Source organism: Hyperolius riggenbachi, chromosome 3 (genome assembly GCF_040937935.1).
Source record: "Hyperolius riggenbachi isolate aHypRig1 chromosome 3, aHypRig1.pri, whole genome shotgun sequence".
Classification (NCBI taxonomy): domain Eukaryota; kingdom Metazoa; phylum Chordata; class Amphibia; order Anura; family Hyperoliidae; genus Hyperolius; species Hyperolius riggenbachi.
Genome location: NC_090648.1, coordinates 12,041,979 through 12,063,955, shown reverse-complemented (window position 1 = coordinate 12,063,955; position 21,977 = coordinate 12,041,979). Strand labels below are relative to the sequence as shown.

The window sequence follows — 21,977 nt, the reverse complement described above, 5'->3', positions numbered from 1 at the left end:
AGAGTCTTGCCTCCCCTGGTTGTATGAATAAACATGGTAGAGTCTTGTCTCCCCTGGGTGTATGAGAAACATGGTAGAGTCCTGTCTCCCCTGGGTGTATGAGAAACATGGTAGAGTCCTGTCTCCCCTGGTTGTATGAGAGACATGGGAGTCTCTTGTCTCCCCTGGGTGTTTGAGAAACATGGTAGAGTCTTGTCTCCCCTGGTTGTATGAGAAACATGGACTCTTGTCTCCCCTGGGTGTATGTCCGGTCATTGCCACGCCCATTTTTTGCCGCGGCGCAGGTTCTATCCACTATGGTTGTAGCCACGCCCATATTTTGCCGCGGCGCGCGAAGGTCATAGGGGGCCCACAATTACAATTTTGCACAGGGGCCCACTGCTGGCTGTGTCCGCCACTGCATGGAGCGCAATCTTGTCCCCCTGGGTGTTTGAGAAACATGGTAGAGTCTTGCCTCCCCTGGGTGTTTGAGAAACATGGTAGAGTCTTGCCTCCCCTGGTTTTATGAATAAACATGGTAGAGTCTTGTCTCCCCTGGGTGTATAAGAAACATGGTAGTGTCTTGTCTCCCCTGGGTGTATGAGAAACATTGTAGTGTCTTGTCTCCCCTGGGTGTATGAGAGACATGGTAGTGTCTTGTCTCCCCTGGTTGTATGAGAGACATGGGAGTCTTGTCTCCCCTGGGTGTTTGAGAAACATGGTAGAGTCTTGTCTCCCCTGGTTGTATGAGAAACATGGACTCTTGTCTCCCCTGGTTGTATGAGAGACATGGGAGTCTCTTGTCTCCCCTGGGTGTTTGAGAAACATGGTAGAGTCTTGTCTCCCCTGGTTGTATGAGAAACATGGACTCTTGTCTCCCCTGGGTGTATGAGAAACATGGTAGAGTCTTGCCTCCCCTGGGTGTATGAGAGACATGGTAGAGTCTTGCCTCCCCTGGTTGTATGAATAAACATGGTAGAGTCTTGCCTTCCCTGGGTGTATGAGAGACATGGTAGAGTCTTGCCTCCCCTGGTTTTATGAATAAACATGGTAGAGTCTTGCCTTCCCTGGGTGTATGAGAGACATGGTAGAGTCTTGCCTCCCCTGGTTGTATGAATAAACATGGTAGAGTCCTGTCTCCCCTGGGTGTATGAGAAACATGGTAGAGTCTTGTCTCCCCTGGTTGTATGAGAAACATGGTAGTGTCTTGTCTCCCCTGGTTGTATGAGAAACATGGTAGAGTCTTGTATTGGTTTATGCACGGGAACCATGGGCGCATGGGGAGTAACTACAAATCATGGCCCCTCCCAGCAAAGTTTGATGGGCTCCCTTTATGTTCACCCTTCCTTTGCCTCCCCCAGGTGACCCTCACAGCCTGGGGGCCCATCTCACATCCCTCCCCTTGCCTCCCCCCTGGTGACCCTCACAGCCTGGGGGCCCATCTTACACCCCTTCCCTCCCCTGTAGCCACAAAACACCTGATCTGGAGTATCAGAAAAGGGAAGGTTAGTAGGTGAGGCCCCCCCCCACCCACCTCTGGGCCCCCTTGCAGTTTTAGGGGCTGCTCCGCCCCAGTTACGCCCCTGCATGGTGGAATCTCACCTTTGTAGATGTATGAGAAATGTAGAGAGCCTCGTCTATGAGGGTATCAGAGAATCATGGTGGAGTTTTGTCTCCCTATATAAGAAACACCCAGTGATATTGTAATTATTTAAAAAAAAATGATCATGTGACTACTTAGGTATCTTCCTCCCATTCTTGCCATTTTTTGGACCTCTATAGTAATGTTTGGGTGAGATGAGGTCACGGACTCTGAACAAGAGGCCAGAGTGGTCACATAACTGCCACTTCAACTGTAAAATCAATGTGCTTCTAAGATTAAAATGACAACTGAACTTGGGGAAAAACTCTTTTCTTATGTCCATCCCGGTTCCTGGGCCGTGAAATTACCGTTTCTTCTTCCCCAGGAGGTGATCCAGGATTTCCAGGCCTCTGTCCTGCAAGTCTCTGACTCTCCATATGATGAACAGTGAGTATCCCGAGGGTGAGATTTCTGTGACGAGTTAGTGGAGCAGGAAGATGGTTTTCTGCAGTGCAGCAGCATTGTTGGGCGCCATACTCAGAGCTCTAAATTCAAATGAGTCCTTGTTCATATTTACTATTTTATCTCTGCTTTATTTCTCTCTGCTCCCTCTATTTCACCTCTTCTCTCTCCTTTTCTTAATGTTTCTCCCCTCTTCTCTCTCTATTTCATCTTCTCTCTCTCCTCTTCTTTCTCCTCTGCAATATTCCTCTCCTCCTCCTCCTCTACGTTACCACTTCTCTCTCTTCTTTTTTTGTTCTCTTTCCTCCCTCCAATCTATGTCATTGCTTCACTCTTCCTTCCTTATCGCTCCTCTACATTATTTCTATCTCATCTTTTCCCGTTATATCTTTTCTCTCCCTTATCTGCATCTGAGTGGTCCATGTGTAGACTGCATCAATGTGATGTTAGATTGTGAGTCTCTGTGAGGGAAGGCTACTGACATAAATTGTTCAGTACTTCCAGGAAGATTCGCGTGCGTTGTAGACTTTTCTTCACTCTCACCAAGCAACGTCCTCCTTCCTGAAGATGCTGCTCTGTGAGGAGGAAGAAACGGCCTCCTGAGCGGAAGGGAAGATGTTGTATTGAAGCAAGCTTCTTTTTTCTTTGTGTAGGAATTGTATGATGTTCTGTACAAAGCTCTGCACAGTAGGAGAGAAGGCAGTAAACATGAATATTATAAATGAATAAAGAATACTGTTGCTTCCCTTGCAGGGTGGCAGCTCAGATGCCGACTGTCCATTATGAGATGCCCAATGGCTTTAACACAGACTATGGTGCTGAGAGACTGCGGATACCTGAGGGGCTGTTCGACCCGTCCAATGTGAAGGTGACGTCCTCCTCCTTTCTCTGTATAAAGCTGAAAAGCTTCTCTTTTATGCAGGGGCGTAACTAGAAATCACTGGGCCCCCCTGCGAATATTTGGATGGGGCCCCCCCCATAGGTGCCAAATAATCGTAATGGGGCAGCGTTTCACTGTAAATTAATTGTAAAGTGGGCAGCATTTTACCAGACAATCGTAATGTGGGCCAGAAAATCGTAATGTGGGCCTTTAGAAAATCATAATGTGGGCAGAGTTCACCAGAAAATCGTAATGTGGGCACCAGTCACCAGAAAATAGTAACGTGAGCAGCAGTCACCAGAAAATTGTAACGTGGGCAGCATTTACCAGACAATCGTAATGTGGGCAGCGTTCACCAGAATATCGTAATGTGGGACAGAAAATCGTAATGTGGGCAGAGTTCACCAGAAAATTGTAACATGGACAGCATTCACCAGACAATCGTAACTTGGGCAGTGTTCACCAGAAAATCGTAATGTGGGCCAGAAAATCGTAATGTGGGCAGCGTTCACCAGAAAATCGTAACGTGGACAGCATTCACCAGACAATCGTAACGTGGGCAGTGTTCACCAGAAAATCGTAATGTGGGCCAGAAAATCGCAATGTGGGCAGCAGTCACCAGAAAATCGCCATCTGGGCAGCAGTCACCAGAAAATTGCAATGTGGGCATCAGTCACCAGAAAATCCTAATGTGGGCAGCAGTCACCAGAATATCGTAATGTGGGCAGCAGTCACCAGAAAATCCTAATGTGGGCAGCAGTCAGTCACCAGAATGTCGTAATGTGGGCAGCAGACACCAGAAAATCCTAATGTGGGCAGCAGTCACCAGAAAATCGCAATGTGGGCAGCAGTCACCAGAAAATCGCAATGTGGGCAGCAGTCACCAGAAAATCGCAATGTGGGCAGCAGTCACCAGAAAATCGCAATGTGGGCAGCAGTCACCAGAAAATCCTAATGTGGGCAGCATACACCAGAAAATCGTAATGTGGGCAGCAGACACCAGAAAATCGCAATGTGGGCAGCAGACACCAGAAAATCGCAATGTGGGCAGCAGACACCTGAAAATCGTAATGTGGGCAGCAGACACCTGAAAATCGTAATGAGGGCAGCAGACACCTGAAAATCGTAATGAGGGCAGCAGACACCTGAAAATCGTAATGTGGGCAGCAGACACCTGAAAATCGTAATGTGGGCAGCAGACACCAGAAAATCATAATGAGGGCAGCAGACACCAGAAAATCGTAATGAGGGCAGCAGACACCAGAAAATCGTAATGTGGGCAGCAGACACCTGAAAATCACAATGTGGGCAGCAGACACCTGAAAATCGTAATGAGGGCAGCAGACACCTGAAAATCGTAATGAGGGCAGCAGACACCTGAAAATCGTAATGTGGGCAGCAGACACCTGAAAATCGTAATGTGGGCAGCAGACACCTGAAAATCGTAATGAGGGCAGCAGACACCTGAAAATCGTAATGAGGGCAGCAGACACCAGAAAATCGTAATGTGGGCAGCAAACACCTGAAAATCCTAATGTGGGCAGCATACACCAGAAAATCGTAATGTGGGCAGCAGACACCAGAAAATCGCAATGTGGGCAGCAGACACCAGAAAAGCGCAATGTGGGCAGCAGACACCTGAAAATCGTAATGTGGGCAGCAGACACCTGAAAATCGTAATGAGGGCAGCAGACACCTGAAAATCGTAATGTGGGCAGCAGACACCTGAAAATCGTAATGTGGGCAGCAGACACCTGAAAATCGTAATGTGGGCAGCAGACACCTGAAAATCGTAATGTGGGCAGCAGACACCTGAAAATCGTAATGAGGGCAGCAGACACCTGAAAATCGTAATGAGGGCAGCAGACACCAGAAAATCGTAATGTGGGCAGCAGTCACCAGAAAATCCTAATGTGGGCAGCATACACCAGAAAATCGTAATGTGGGCAGCAGACACCAGAAAATCGCAATGTGGGCAGCAGACACCAGAAAATCGCAATGTGGGCAGCAGACACCTGAAAATCGTAATGTGGGCAGCAGACACCTGAAAATCGTAATGAGGGCAGCAGACACCAGAAAATCGCAATGTGGGCAGCAGACACCTGAAAATCGTAATGAGGGCAGCAGACACCAGAAAATCGCAATGTGGGCAGCAGACACCTGAAAATCGTAATGAGGGCAGCAGACACCTGAAAATCGTAATGAGGGCAGCCAGGGCCGAGCCTGGGCGGGTGCTGCGGGTGCAAGGCACCCAGGCGCCTGCCTCTGAGAGGCGCCGCCCGGCCGCCGCTCTCCCCCTGTGGCCGCCGCTCGCTCGCTCCCTCCCTCCCTCCCTCTAGCCGCCGGCGCCGCGTCAGACCTCGATCAGGCGGGCGGGCGCTAGGACCTAGCACGCCGCACTGATATGCGGAAGTGACATCACTTCCGCATATAGAGCGGGTGCGCCTGGCGCCTTCTTACTGGTCGGGTCGCCCGCTGATTGAGGTCTGAAGCTGCTGCAAGGTGAGGAGGGAGCGGCGGCGGCGGCAGAGGCAGCAGCGGCGGGAGGGGAGGGTTGGGTGCGCTCCTGTCACTACCTAAACGGGGACCCTATACCCCCTGGCTACCTTTCCTGGGCACATATTACCCCCTGGCTACCTATCCTGGGCACATATTACCCTCTGGCTACCTATCCTGGGCACATATTACCCCCTGGCTACCTATCCTGGGCACATATTACCCCCTGACTACCTATCCTGGGCACATATTACCCCCTGGCTACCTATCCTGGGCACATATTACCCCCTGGCTACCTATCCTGGGCACATATTACCCCCTGGCTACCTATCCTGGGCACATATTACCCCCTGGCTACCTATCCTGGGCACATATTACCCCCTGGCTACCTATCCTGGGCACATATTACCCCCTGGCTACCTATCCTGGGCACATATTACCCCCTGGCTACCTATCCTGGGCACATATTACCCCCTGGCTACCTATCCTGGGCACATATTACCCCCTGGCTACCTATCCTGGGCACATATTACCCCCTGGCTACCTATCCTGGGCACATATTACCCCCTGGCTACCTATCCTGGGCACATATTACCCTCTGGCTACCTATCCCGGGCACATATTACCCCCTGGCTACCTATCCCGGGCACATATACCCCCTGGCTACCTATCCCGGGCACATATACCCCCTGGCTACCTATCCCGGGCACATATACCCCCTGGCTACCTATCCCGGGCACATATACCCCCTGGCTACCTATCCCGGGCACATATACCCCCTGGCTACCTATCCCGGGCACATATACCCCCTGGCTACCTATCCCGGGCACATATACCCCCTGGCTACCTATCCCGGGCACATATACCCCCTGGCTACCTATCCCGGGCACATATACCCCCTGGCTACCTATCCCGGGCACATATACCCCCTGGCTACCTATCCCGGGCACATATACCCCCTGGCTACCTATCCCGGGCACATATACCCCCTGGCTACCTATCCCGGGCACATATACCCCCTGGCTACCTATCCCGGGCACATATACCCCCTGGCTACCTATCCCGGGCACATATACCCCCTGGCTACCTATCCCGGGCACATATACCCCCTGGCTACCTATCCCGGGCACATATACCCCCTGGCTACCTATCCCGGGCACATATACCCCCTGGCTACCTATCCCGGGCACATATACCCCCTGGCTACCTATCCCGGGCACATATACCCCCTGGCTACCTATCCCGGGCACATATACCCCCTGGCTACCTATCCCGGGCACATATACCCCCTGGCTACCTATCCCGGGCACATATACCCCCTGGCTACCTATCCCGGGCACATATACCCCCTGGCTACCTATCCCGGGCACATATACCCCCTGGCTACCTATCCCGGGCACATATACCCCCTGGCTACCTATCCCGGGCACATATACCCCCTGGCTACCTATCCCGGGCACATATACCCCCTGGCTACCTATCCCGGACACATATACCCCCTGGCTACCTATCCTGGGCACATATACCCCCTGGCTACCTGTCCTGGGCACATAAACCCCCTGGCTACCTGTCCTGGGCACATAAACCCCCTGGCTACCTGTCCTGGGCACATAAACCCCCTGGCTACCTATCCCGGGCACATATTACCCCCTGGCTACCTATCCCGGGCACATATTACCCCCTGGCTACCTATCCCGGGCACATATTACCCCCTGGCTACCTATCCTGGGCACATATTACCCCCTGGCTACCTATCCCGGGCACATATTACCCCCTGGCTACCTATCCCGGGCACATATTACCCCCTGGCTACCTATCCCGGGCACATATTACCCCCTGGCTACCTATCCCGGGCACATATTACCCCCTGGCTACCTATCCCGGGCACATATTACCCCCTGGCTACCTATCCCGGGCACATATTACCCCCTGGCTACCTATCCCGGGCACATATTACCCCCTGGCTACCTATCCCGGGCACATATTACCCCCTGGCTACCTATCCCGGGCACATATTACCCCCTGGCTACCTATCCCGGGCACATATTACCCCCTGGCTACCTATCCCGGGCACATATTACCCTCTGGCTACCTATCCCGGGCACATATTACCCTCTGGCTACCTATCCCGGGCACATATTACCCTCTGGCTACCTATCCCGGGCACATATTACCCTCTGGCTACCTATCCCGGGCACATATTACCCTCTGGCTACCTATCCCGGGCACATATTACCCTCTGGCTACCTATCCCGGGCACATATTACCCTCTGGCTACCTATCCCGGGCACATATTACCCTCTGGCTACCTATCCCGGGCACATATTACCCTCTGGCTACCTATCCCGGGCACATATTACCCTCTGGCTACCTATCCCGGGCACATATTACCCTCTGGCTACCTATCCCGGGCACATATTACCCTCTGGCTACCTATCCCGGGCACATATTACCCTCTGGCTACCTATCCCGGGCACATATTACCCTCTGGCTACCTATCCCGGGCACATATACCCCCTGGCTACCTATCCTGGGGACACTGGCTGTTTGTCATTATGTGCATTTGCTGGTGAAAAGCAGTCTCTTGTTATGTGCATTTGCTGGTGAAAAGCAGTCTCTTGTTATGTGCATTTGCTGGTGAAAAGCAGTCTCTTGTTATGTGCATTTGCTGGTGAAAAGCAGTCTCTTGTTATGTGCATTTGCTGGTGAAAAGCAGTCTTTCGTTATGTGCATTTACATGGGGAAAAGCTGTCTCTCGTTATGTGCATTTACATGGGGAAAAGCTGTCTCTTATGTGCATTTAGTGGGGAATTTTTGTCAGTAAAAATAATCTTTTGTCAGTAAATTTTTAGGTATTTGTCAGTAAAAAATAACGTGAAAGGTTGGCAACACTGGCAGGCTGTATGGCGCAACGGGAAAGATACAGGCAGCCCACCTTGGGCTTGGCAGGGGGGAGGAGCCGACGTCAACGAGCGAGAGTAGGGTGGCCGCAGGCAGCCATAAATACGCAGTGTGAGACTGCGTCGCACTCGCAGAGCCTCTCAGCCTGAGTCAGTCCAGAGACTAGCAGACTGTCACTCGCAGGAAGCCAAAGCCAGCCAGGAGCAAGCCCATGGAAGAGGGGTAGGAATGGGGTATCACATGCATGCGTAAAGAGGTGGAAGGTGTGGGTGTGATTAGGAAGGACATGGGTGTGGTTATGTGGTTGGGCGTGGTTAATTTAACCACTCCCATAGGCGCCAGAAAAAAATCTTGCACCCAGGTGCCAGGCACCCCAGGCTTACCCCTGAGGGCAGCAGACACCTGAAAATCGTAATGTGGGCAGCAGACACCTGAAAATCGTAATGTGGGCAGCAGACACCAGAAAATCATAATGAGGGCAGCAGACACCAGAAAATCGTAATGAGGGCAGCAGACACCAGAAAATCGTAATGTGGGCAGCAGACACCTGAAAATCGTAATGAGGGCAGCAGACACCTGAAAATCGTAATGAGGGCAGCAGACACCTGAAAATCGTAATGTGGGCAGCAGACACCTGAAAATCGTAATGTGGGCAGCAGACACCTGAAAATCGTAATGAGGGCAGCAGACACCTGAAAATCGTAATGAGGGCAGCAGACACCAGAAAATCGTAATGTGGGCAGCAGACACCTGAAAATCACAATGTGGGCAGCAGACACCTGAAAATCGTAATGAGGGCAGCAGACACCTGAAAATCGTAATGAGGGCAGCAGACACCTGAAAATCGTAATGAGGGCAGCAGACACCTGAAAATCGTAATGTGGGCAGCAGACACCTGAAAATCGTAATGTGGGCAGCAGACACCTGAAAATCGTAATGAGGGCAGCAGACACCTGAAAATCGTAATGTGGGCAGCAGACACCTGAAAATCGTAATGAGGGCAGCAGACACCAGAAAATCGTAATGAGGGCAGCAGACACCTGAAAATCGTAATGTGGGCAGCAGACACCTGAAAATCGTAATGAGGGCAGCAGACACCTGAAAATCGTAATGAGGGCAGCAGACACCTGAAAATCGTAATGAGGGCAGCAGACACCTGAAAATCGTAATGTGGGCAGCAGACACCTGAAAATCGTAATGTGGGCAGCAGACACCTGAAAATCGTAATGAGGGCAGCAGACACCTGAAAATCGTAATGTGGGCAGCAGACACCTGAAAATCGTAATGAGGGCAGCAGACACCAGAAAATCGTAATGAGGGCAGCAGACACCTGAAAATCGTAATGTGGGCAGCAGTCACCAGAAAATCGTAATGTGGGGAGCAGACACCTGAAAATCGTAATGTGGGCAGCAGACACCTGAAAATCGTAATGTGGGCAGCAGACACCTGAAAATCGTAATGAGGGCAGCAGACACCTGAAAATCGTAATGTGGGCAGCAGACACCTGAAAATCGTAATGAGGGCAGCAGACACCTGAAAATCGTAATGAGGGCAGCAGTAATGTGGGGCTGTGGTGGGCAGCGAGCGGCGGGCAGATACATACCTGCTTCCGTGCGTTCCATTGGAGACTTCTCCCTCTAGCGGCTGACGTCACTTCCGGAAGTGACGTCAGCCGCTAGAGGGAGAAGTCTCCGATGGAACGCACGGAAGCAGGTATGTATCTGCCCGCCGCTCGCTGCCCACCACAGCCCCACAGACACTTACGAGCTGGAGGGGAGCACAGAGGGGAGAGCCCCGAGGTGAGGGAGAGGGGGGAACTACCCCTCTCCCCGCCGACTGTGGGCAAGGCTTTCCCCTCATGCTGCCACCCCTCCAGCACCCACAAAACGGCCCCGAAGCGGGCCCCAGGGGGGGGCCGGGCCCCCCCGCGGGCGCAGGGGCTGCAGGGCCTATTCCTACGCCCCTGCTTTTATGACTTCCTGACCTTCCTCTACTGGAGCACCACAGTCACTCCCAGTGATGGGAAGACCAGTAGCTTCTGCATATACCAGGCATGGGCAAACTATGGCCCGAATGCCATATCCGGCCTGCTGCTTCATACCAGCTCCTCTTGTGTCATGTGGCAATGTGTGCATTATGGGGACCTGATAATTACAGGACTGTTAGGTCATGCTCCCTTCTGCTGCGCTCTTCTGCTTAAAGTGAATGTTTACCAGTAAAAAAAAGTAAAAGTCAGATACTCACCTAAGGAGAGGCAAGGCTCGGTCCTAATGAGCCTTCCCTCTCCTCTCCCGGTGCCCGGTCCCGCGCAGGATCCCCCGTGGCAGTATTCGACCAGTTCGGTCAAATACTGCCACTTCCGCATGCCTTCGGGAGCTTTCGGAGGTCTTCGGGAGCACTCGGGCTCCGGTTGACGCGGCCGCTCCATACTACGCATGCGCGAGCGACCTTGCGATTTTAAAAACGCAGCACAAGCGCAGCAGTGTGTACAGGCCCTAAGCTCACAAGGCTAGGCTCCTCTCCTAATGTCTCCACCCCACTACCCTCTAGACCAGGCATGGGCAAACTTGGCCCTCCAGCTGTTAAGGAACTACAAATCCCACAATGCATTGCAGGAGTCTGACAGCCACAGTCAAGACTCATAAAGGCAAATGCATTGTGGGACTTGTAGTTCTGTAACAGCTGGAGGGCCGAGTTTGCCCATGCCTGCTCTAGACTGTAAGCTCACAAGGCCAGGCTCCTCCCCTAACGTCTCCAACCCACTACCCTCTTGACCAGAGGTGCCCACACTTTTTTGGCTTGTGAGCTACTTTTAAAAATTAGCAAGTCAAAGTGATCTACCTATGTACAATTTTAGGAGCACGCTTGTATATGCTGAATGGAAAATGTAGTGGGGTCGGGATCTACCTAATGGGCACCTCTGCTCTAGACTGTAAGGTCACAAGGCCAGGCTCCTGCCCTAATGTCTTCACCCCACTACCCTCTAGACTGTAAGCTCACAAGGACAGGGACCTCCTCCTAGTGTTTCCTGTCTCTGCTGTAATGTATCATATGAACATGCACCAGTACTGGGGATGTCTCACACCACACATCACCCATGTCTGTATTTGTATTGCTGAATCTTCTGATTGTACAGAGTTTTGAATGTTGGCCCAAATAGATAATTATTAATAAAAATGGTCTCCTTTCTTTTGTATCTTCATGCAGGGTCTGTCTGGGAACACCATGCTGGGGGTGGGACACGTGGTGACCAGTAGCATCGGCATGTGTGACATCGACATCAGACCGGTGAGTAGCGATTAGGGGGGTGCTGGTCACACATGGTGCAATCTCATTGTACAATCTGTCAACATGAGGTTCAGGGACCCAAAGATTGTTATCCACATGGAAGAGGGTGACAGATGAGATTGCAAAATGCGGTCAGACCTGCGGTCTGCTTGGATGTCACATTACACATGTTCATCTTCTTTATTAGGGCCGGGTCACACGCGCACTCTGCCGGCGTTAAGCAGCGGCCGCGGCGCTCATCGCTCAAGTGCTGTCCATACAAATGAACGGACAGCGTCGTGCTGCCGCTGCTTCTGTCGTTTGCGCGAACGCCACACTTGTTCCTGATTTTTCCCATCGCCTCATTTATTCTTACAGGCTACATGCAGCTTCCCGCGCCGCCTGACAATAATGAATTACTGTAAGCGCCACTGAAGGTTACCAAATGAGCGGGACGCCGCGTGTCGGCCGTGTGAACCCGCCCTTCATCAATGTTTCTGAAGCACTAACATATTATTACTCTGATCATGCACTCTATGCTGGTAGCAATGCATAAAGAATTACAGAAAGCAAGGCTCAGGTGCAGAAGAGCTTACAGTGTAGTGCCATTTTTAATGGTTTCACCGAATCCCATGTGAGGATTCTGCTACATTCCCTCTGAACGTCATACATTGTGCGCTTTCATTGCAGTGTGTGGAGGGCAGAGTGATGTGATGGTAGCATGGTTACTATAGCGACAGGCCCATGGGCGTGGCTGTATACATCAGGGACCCCTCAAATGGTCTCATCAGCCTATGGGATTATACGCCTAGCTGCCATCACACGCTCCTGAGGGGTCTATGGAATGCTGCTAGTTGTCCTTTCGTGTTAAGGTGGCCACACACGGTACAATTTTTCTGTTCAATTTCACCACAATTCGATGAAAACGATCGGTTGTTCAGAAAAATCCAAACGAATCTGATCGAAGTTCCCATTTTTTCTTTTTTTTTTCATTTTTTGAGATTGGATGTGTTGGAAAACTCAGAACAACTGTACTAAGAATTGTATGGTGTGTGTGACAGATTGTCAAATTGTATTGCTGAATAAATTGTGTGTAATGTTGGGCATACACTATACATTTCTGCGGCTCGATTAGCCGGCGGATCGACTCCCGTCGCGTCCCCGCGGGCACTTCCTTATCTTGCACTCGTTTAGTTCCATTGTCCTGCCTGCAGGTATCGAGCACGGAATTGATCCGGCGGGCAATCGGACATGTCGGAACTTATCAATCGAGCCATCAGCGATTGATAAGAAAAAACGTATAGTGTATGCCCAGCATAACGATTCCTCACATACCAAACTTTATTCTTTGTTGGGTAGAATTATAATAATGTGTAATTGGGTTCTACGTGGTTTATTCATTTTAATCAATAAACTGAAATCAATGAGTGTTTGCAGAAAATAAAAGTGTGTTAAATGAAGTTTTGCACAGCAGCACAGTGTTCAGAGGTGATAGTAATGCTAAACAGAGAATACTGAGATGTTACATCCCCCTGTAAGTAGCAGCGTGGTGATCAGTGATCACGGGCGTCCGCACGTCGGGCTAATTGGGGCGCCTGACCCCCCCTCCCCCTCCCGCCCCCGCTTGCCACCCCAGCCAGGCACAGCAGCCAGTAGAGGAGAATTCAGAAGCCATGTGAAAGGTGTATACCATATTAAGAAAAAATTCTGCCTATTTATGTGAAATGCTGTCTATTTATGTCATGATTGCTGAATTTGTCTTGTTGGGGGCCTCATGATTTGTTGGGGGCCTCATGATTGCTGAATTTGTCTTGTTGGGGGCCTCATGATTTGTTGGGGGCCTCATGATTGCTGAATTTGTCTTGTTGGGGGTCACATGATTGCTAACTGCGAGACTATGGGAAAAGCTGAATCATCATCATATGAGACAATAGCATTAACCACTTGCCGACCGCACACTCATAACGTGCGTCGGCAAAGTGGCAGCTGCAGGACCAGCGACGCAGTACTGCGTCGCCAGCTGCAGCCTAATTAATCAGGAAGCAGCCGCTCGTACGAGCGGCTGCTTCCTGTCAAATCACGGCGGGGGGCTCCGTGAATAGCCTGCGGGCCGCCGATGGCGGCTCGCAGGCTAGATGTAAACACAAGCGGAAATAATCCGCTTTGTTTACATTTGTACGGCGCTGCTGCGCAGCAGCGCCGTAAGGCAGATCGGCGATCCCCGGCCAATCAGCGGCCGGGGATCGCCGCCATGTGACAGGAGACAGCCTGTCACTGGCTGCACAGGACGGATAGCGTCCTGTGCAGCCCGGCTTACCAAAGGGGGCCAGGTAGGAGAGGGAGGGGGAGCATTTCGCCGCGGAGGGGGGCTTTGAGGTGCCCCCCCCGCCAGCCACTCGCAGGCAGCAGAGATCAGACCCCCCCAGCACATCATCCCCATAGGGGGGAAAAAAGGGGGGCAATCTGATCTCCCTGCCTGCACCCTGATCTGTGCTGGGCCTGCAGAGCCCACCCAGCACAGATCAATCAAACTAGCGCTGGTCCTTAAGGGGGGGTAAAGGGTGGGTCCTCAAGTGGTTAAACCTACTTTGTTAGCTTTTTTTAAAACAGAAAGTAAAACTGGGAGGTTCTAAAAAATGAATACATTTTTCAGGAGTAGGATGGATGAAATTGTTTATCTTCACAGTTTATTTTCAACTTGGATTTTCCATAATGTTCATGTATTGTGAATTAAAACGTTTGTATTTAGTTTAAATTGCTATTGGCACTTTGCGATAGATAAGTGACTTTTGGGTTGCAGTTTGGGCACTCGGCCTCCAAAAGGTTCGCCACCACTGTCCTAGTCTAATGTCCCACATTGCTAAATTCATGTAGATTTGTTTCCACCCGTGACCACACCCACATTCTGGTCCACGACCACACCCACTTATGGGCACAGCATGCACAATGTAACCCCGATTTTCACGCGCCACTTCTCCCCTTTTTGTCCCCCCCCCACCCCCGGAAAATTTTCTGCGGACGCCCATGTCAGTGGTAACTGTAATGCCAAACAGAGAATGATGATGGCAGAATATATTGATAGATGTACAGATATGTTACATCCCCCTGTAAGTAGCAATGTGGTGATCAGTGGTGACTGTAATGCTAAACAGAGAATGATGATGGCAGGAGATATTGATAGATGTACAGAGATGTTACATCCCCCTGTAAGTAGCACTGTGGTGATTGTAATGCTAAACAGAGAATGATGATGGCAGGAGATGCTGATAGATGTACAGAGATGTGACATCCCCTGTAAGTAGCACTGTGGTGATTGTAATGCTAAACAGAGAATGATGATGGCAGGAGATATTGATAGATGTACAGAGATGTTACATCCCCCTGTAAGTAGCACTGTGGTGATTGTAATGCTAAACAGAGAATGATGATGGCAGGAGATACTGATAGATGTACAGAGATGTTACATCCTCTGTAAGCAGCACTGTGGTGTTCAGTGGTGACTGTAATGCTAAACAGAGAATGATGATGGCAGGAGATACTGATAGATGTACAGAGATGTTACATCCCCCTGTAAGTAGCACTGTGGTGATTGTAATGCTAAACAGAGAATGATGATGGCAGGAGATACTGATAGATGTACAGAGATGTTACATCCTCTGTAAGCAGCACTGTGGTGTTCAGTGGTGACTGTAATGCTAAACAGAGAATGGTGATGGCAGGAGATATTGATAGATGTACAGACATGTTACATCCCCCTGTAAGAAGCAATGTGGTGATTAGTGGTGATTGTAGTACCAAACAGAGAATGATGATGGCAGGAGATACTGACAGCTGTACAGACATGTTACATCCCCCTGTAAGTAGCAGTGCGGTGTTCAGTTGTGAGTGTAATGCTAAACAGAGAATGATGATGGCAGGAGATACTGACAGATGTACAGACATGTTACATCCCCCTGTAAGTAGCAGTGCGGTGTTCAGTTGTGAGTGTAATGCTAAACAGAGAATGATGATGCCAACCAATCCAACCAACTCTTTAGCCATATATGACCTTTTTTTTTTTTTTTTTTTTTTTTCTTCCCAAAATTGCGGGAAGTTTGAACACGTGTGTGTGTGTGTGGTACCTCAAACAACTCGCTCAGAATGTTCAATCAGCCAAAAATTGGATCAGTTTCATCAAATGGAATACAAAGCATGTGGCCACGTTTATCAGTTATCTCCGTTCTGTTGCGCCTTTTCTTTTCACTTTCTTGCTGTGTTGCTTTTTCTGTTGGTGCTTTGTGTTGTTTCTGGTTCCCATGTGCTGTTGTGTTTGTGGTCTGTGGTGCTGATAAGCCTTGCGTGGGGCGTGGCTGCCTGTGTTGTGTCTGGCCCTGCAGAGCAGTCTTTGTGGTACTCCACCACTATCTGTATGTGACAGGAGATAATCCCCCCATCTCCCCCAGAGAGTCCTCCTGTTTCTCCTGATAAGCAGTTTCACATTTCACAATGAATATCCTGTTTACTCGCTGCACCGATACGCCCTTCAGTACTGAGGTGTATACAGAAGTTACATGTGTTGTTAGCAGAGATCTTCAAGCATGCTGGACACTTTAGGAAAGAATGTTGGAATGGAGGGAGGAGAAAGCCAGACAGTGATAGAAAGGTTTTAATATACAGGAAAGGTACAAACTGCTTTCTGCAATGTTACCACTAGATGTCACTGTGGCTCCCCATCTCTACTCCATGCAATGTGCTGAACTTTGAATTTTGCGGGAACACTGCTGTGTGTTTTTAACTCTGGAGAAGTTATAGCTTTTCTGTTAGGAATATTTTCACAAAGCTTTTCTTTCAAATGATCTTACATTATTTACTTTTACAACGTTACCTTAGGGAGCGCTGCTTCTCACAACAAATAGATTAGGTGAAATAAATCATAAGAAATATGCCAGTAATATTCCTGGTGTTAACTTATCGCCAGCAGAGTTCAGTGGGTTGCGCACCATACTAACCATACCAACTGTACTTACCACAGCAATGCTGGTCGTGTTAATTGTGCTACGCACAGCACTCTTCTGGTGATAACATCAAAAATATGGTAATATTACATGCAGTACCTGTATCAGGTCCTTGGAGGGATAAATCATGAGCTAAAACAAATAACAAGAGATAAACCATGAGTTACGTCAACAAGGTGTTAGTCAAAGGAGATACCAACCTCTTATCCCCCTCTCTCCTCTTCCCTTCTCTTCTCCTCTCCCTTCCTTCCTTCTCTCTCCCCCCCCCCCCCCCCCCCCCCCCCCTTCCTTCCTCTTCTCTCCACATTCCTTCTCATTTTCTTTTTCTCTTTGTGACATTTCTCTCCCCTCTCATGTGACTTGCAGGGTCTATATGGCAGCGTCATTGTCACCGGTGGCAACACCCTCCTCCAGGGTTTTAATGACAGATTGAACCGAGAGCTGTCACAGAAGACGCCACCGGTAAGAGACCACCAATCCGTCCATCCTGACACACAACCCCATATTACCCCCGACCAGCATCCTCTCCTCACAGAATGAGGAAGCAATTGAGAAGGGTTTTGGCATGAAGAATGTGAGTATAGTTCATGGCCATTATTAGGTTCTCTCGTGGTTGTAGTCTGGAGAGTGGTAAGGAAAGAGGATGGATGGTGTAATGGTTAAGGGCTCTGCCTCTGACACAGGAGACCTGGGTTCGAATCTCGGCTCTGCCAGCACCTATTCAGTAGGAGACCTTAGGCAAGTTTCCCTAACACTGCTACTGCCTGGAGAGCGCATCCTAGTGGCTGCAGCTCTGGCACTTTGAGTCCGCAAGGAGAAAGCAATATAAATATTCTGTGTCTTGTCTTGTTGTGTCTTATATAGTGGTCACTGCATAGCTGTAACTCTCTTCTTCTGTTCTCACTATGCTCTCTCACCTCTCCTCTATCTTGTCTCCCTTGCCTTTCTCTTCCCTTGGCCCCCCTTTACCTCCCTCCTTTCTCCTCCCTCACCTCACTTCTTGCGTCTCTTCTCCCTTCCCTCGCTCCTCCCCACCTATCTCCTCCACCACCTGTCTCCTCCTGCTTCTCTCCTACCACCTCTCTCTCTTCCCTCTCTCTCCACCACCTTCTCTCCTCCCCCGGCCTATCTCCTCCCCGCCTCTCTCCTCTCCATCTATCTCCTCCCCTTCTCTCTCCTACCACCTCTCTTCCCTCTCTCCTCCACCCTCTCTCCTCCCCCGGCCTATCTCCTCCCCGCCTCTCTCCTCACCATCTATGTCCTTCCCGGCCACTCTCCTACCACCTCTCTTCCCTCTGTCTCCTCCACCCTCTCTCCTCCCCCGGCCTATTTCCTCCCCACCTCTCTTCTCTCCATCTATCTCCTCCCCCGGCCTATCTCCTCCCCGCCTCTCTTCTTCCGGACTCTCTCTTCCACCCTCTCTCCTCCCCCGGCCTATCTCCTCCCCGCCTCTCTCCTCACCATCTATGTCCTTCCCGGCCACTCTCCTACCACCTCTCTTCCCTCTGTCTCCTCCACCCTCTCTCCTCCCCCGGCCTATCTCCTCCCCACCTCTCTCCTCTCCATCTATCTCCTTCCCGGCCCCTCTCCTACCACCTCTCTTCCCTCTGTCTCCTCAACCCTCTCTCCTCCCCCGGCCTATCTCCTCCCCGCCTCTCTCCTCTCCATCTATCTCCTTCCCGGCCCCTCTCCTACCACCTCTCTTCCCTCTCTCTCCTCCACCCTCTCTCCTCCCCTGGCCTATCTCCTCCCCGCCTCTCTCCTCTCCATCCATCTCCTTCCCGGCCACTCTCCTACCACCTCTCTTCCCTCTCTCTCCTCCACCCTCTCTCCTCCCCTGGCCTATCTCCTCCCCGCCTCTCTCCTCTCCATCTATCTCCTTCCCGGCCCCTCTCCTACCACCTCTCTTCCCTCTCTCTCCACCACATTCTCTCCTCCCCCGGCCTATCTCCTCCCCACCTCTCTTCTATCGGACTCTCTCTTCCACCCTCTCTCCTCCCCCGGCCTATCTCCTCCCCGCCTCTCTCCTCTCCATCCATCTCCTTCCCGGCCACTCTCCTACCACATTTCTTCCCTCTCTCTCCACCACCTTCTCTCCTCCCCCGGCCTATCTCCTCCCCGCCTCTCTTCTTCCGGACTCTCTCTTCCACCCTCTCTCCTCCCCCGGCCTATCTCCTCCCCGCCTCTCTCCTCTCCATCTATCTCCTTCCCGGCCACTCTCCTACCACCTCTCTTCCCTCTCTCTCCTCCACCCTCTCTCCTCCCCCGGCCTATCTCCTCCCTGCCTCTCTTGTCCCCTGCAGAGCATGCGCCTGAAGCTCATCGCCAGCAACAGTTCCATTGAGCGGAGGTTCAGCTCCTGGATCGGCGGCTCCATTCTCGCCTCTCTGGTAGGTTCCACTTAGTGGTGAAAGGTGAAAAAACTGTAACAAAACAACCATCTTTTTTGTGTGGGGATCCAATTCTCCCCCCCCCCACCCCACTTCCCCCCAGGCAGAGATCAGCAGCAGTAAGAAGCATTGCTGGGGAAGTATGTATTACCTCTTCCAGTTCCTGCGGTGATCGCCTCTTTCCCCTGGCTTGATCTGATGCGGGGCCTTTAGTGTCAGCATGTACTGGATCGCAGCTTGATGATGTCATCAAGTCAGGACCTGATAAATGGAGGCACAAGACGCTGACATTAGTACCACGAGGGGAAAGAGCTGATCACTGCAGGAACAAGGTGGGGTGAAACATACAGCCAGGACTTGCTCGTGCGCAGTACAGATCTGCTCATTTTAGAAAGTACTTCAGGACGAAGGCTGCTTGAGGAGGGCCAAAGAGGTATTGCTATCAAGCTGCTTGAAGAACTTTACTGGGGCCCTGTGGTGGATCCAGGGGATGGATAGAGGACCGGTAAGGCTCTATGTACATAGGTGAGTATCTAACTAATTTTTTTGCAGGCCACTTTAGTATTGCTTAGGGTTAGGCATTGGTGGGTGGGTTTGGTTAGGGTTACGCATCAGTGGGAGGGGGTTCGGTTAAGGTCAGGCATTGGTGGGTGGGGTTGGTTAGGGTTAGACATTGGTGTCTGGGTTTGGATAGGGTAACGCTTTGGAGTGTGTGTGTGTGTGTGTGTGTGTGTGTGTGTGGGGGGGGGGGGGTGTTTAGGCTTAGGCATTGGTAGAGGCTTGTGGATAGGGTTAGGTTAAGCCATAGTAAAGTATTGATGAAATCTCACCAATATTTTACTATCAGAATTACCACATTACATAGCAGAATATTGGTAAAATTACTGATATGCTACTAGCGGCTATTTCTGGTACCCAAATTTCCCTGGCGCATTAGTCATATACAGGATCTTCTCAAAAAATTAGCATATTGTGATAAAGTTCATTATTTTCTGTAATGTACTGATAAACATTAGACTTTCATATATTTTAGATTCAAATACACACAACTGAAGTAGTTCAAGCCTTTTATTGTTTTAATATTGATGATTTTGGCATACAGCTCATGAAAACCCAAATTTCCTATCTCAAAAAATTAGCATATTTCATCCTGAAAAGCTTTATGGAGATGAAGATTTCATTTTTCAGCACGACCTGGCACCTGCTCACAGTGCCAAAACCACTGGTAAATGGTTTACTGACCATGGTATTATTGTGCTCAATTGGCCTGCCAACTCTCCTGACCTGAACCCCATAGAGAATCTGTGGGATATTGGGAAGAGAAAGTTGAGAGATGCAAGACCCAACACGCTGGATGAGCTTAAGGCCGCTATGGAAGCATCCTGGGCCTCCATAACACCTGAGCAGTGCCACAGGCTGATTGCCTCCATGCCACGCCACATTGAAGCAGTCATTTCTGCAGAAGGATTCCTGACCAAGTATTGAGTGCATAACTGAACATAATTATTTGAAGGTTGACTTTTTTTGTTTTAAAAACACTTTTCTTTTATTGGTCGGATGAAATATGCTAATTTTTTGAGATAGGAAATGTGGGTTTTCATGAGCTGTATGCCAAAATCATCAATATTAAAACAATAAAAGGCTTGAACTACTTCAGTTGTGTGTATTTGAATCTAAAATATATGAAAGTCTAATGTTTATCAGTACATTACAGAAAATAATGAACTTTATCACAATATGCTAATTTTTTTTAAAAGATCCTGTATATATACTGGGGGTAAATCAGACCCTTTGTGTCTCTCCTCGTAGGGGACCTTCCAGCAGATGTGGATCTCCAAACAGGAATACGAGGAAGGAGGAAAACAATGCGTGGAGCGCAAATGTCCCTGAACCGCCAGTCAGCACGCTGATACTCCGCTACAGTATTCTGATCACAGCCTCCGCCATCTTTCTGCCTGCAGGATCTCCGCCCACCATTCTTACAGTACAGTGACTCCGCCCCCAGTGCCAGATTCATGTCACATGACCAGCTTGAGTGATGTGTCCTTCACAAACATGACATATTAAAGCAGTGAAACTCCACCCTGTCCTCTCTGTGTATAAAACCGACCTATAATACCAGGGGCGCAAGTAGACGTAATAGGCCCCCCCTGCAAAAATGTTATCATGGGGCCCCCTTTGTTGGGATTGGGAGCCGGCGGCGAATAGCAACAGAGAGTGTTCTGCCGTGAAGTGGCCTCTGGAAGCAGGAAATAATACACACACTCCTGTCCTGCTCATGTTTTTCATGAGTGAATGAGGTTTCTTTGCTAATTGGCTGCACTTGCGGTTGGGTAGAGGGAGGAGGAGAGGCCTCTAGGGTCGCAGGGGTGATTGCTACGCTCATATATAACACCCTCCTGCTCTGTGGGGTACTTACTGCTTAAAGGGGAACGCCCTCTCTGTGGTGTACTTATTCTAAAAGGGGAAGGACAGCATTGCCAGGCAACTGGTATTGTTTAAAAGGAAATAAATATGGCAGCCTCCATATACTTTTCTCTTCAGTTGTCCTTTAATGCAGCAGTAGAGGAATGGTGGAGGCAGAGCCTGCAGGGGGTGTAGTTCGTTATTTTTCCTAAACACTCTTATTGGATAATGTAAAGTAGTTTTGAGTTAAATGCAAATCACACAAACTTGCTTTGTGTGCCAGAGCCAATGGTGGGAATGTCACAAAGGAATTGAAAAAGCGCTTGTAGTTTTTGGGAAAATCTGCCGTATGTTAAATTTTTATTGTTAAACCACATTTTTAAACTCGGAGCAGAATTGGACTGTGGGCTCTTTCACACCAAAGAAAAGCAAACGTGATTTTAAATACGATGTGTGCATTTTGAGATTTTCACTATTGTTGCCCTCAATGGAATTACAGGAAATGCAACAGAAACATTTTAGGCAATTCCCGCGATTCCCATTGCAACTTTACTGGGTTTGAAAAATTGCAAGCGTTTTAAAAAACAAAACGAAACATAGCTAGTGTGAAAAGGCCTTGT

The 21,977-nt window shown here is 49.9% G+C and overlaps 1 protein-coding gene across 1 annotated transcript in view; it reads left to right on the top strand.

The window, feature by feature from the left end:
* ACTL6B (actin like 6B) overlaps nt 1-21,033 on the top strand; it is a 45,546-nt gene extending 24,513 nt beyond the window's left edge. Inside the window, exons 9-14 of the mRNA XM_068272014.1 lie at nt 1,947-2,008; nt 2,777-2,891; nt 11,508-11,588; nt 16,928-17,023; nt 18,865-18,951; nt 20,761-21,033. Coding sequence (XP_068128115.1) covers nt 1,947-2,008; nt 2,777-2,891; nt 11,508-11,588; nt 16,928-17,023; nt 18,865-18,951; nt 20,761-20,841 — 522 coding nt within the window. The 3' untranslated portion in view covers nt 20,842-21,033. The remainder of the gene's footprint in view (nt 1-1,946; nt 2,009-2,776; nt 2,892-11,507; nt 11,589-16,927; nt 17,024-18,864; nt 18,952-20,760) is intronic.
* Nucleotides 21,034-21,977: the final 944 nt, after the last annotated feature.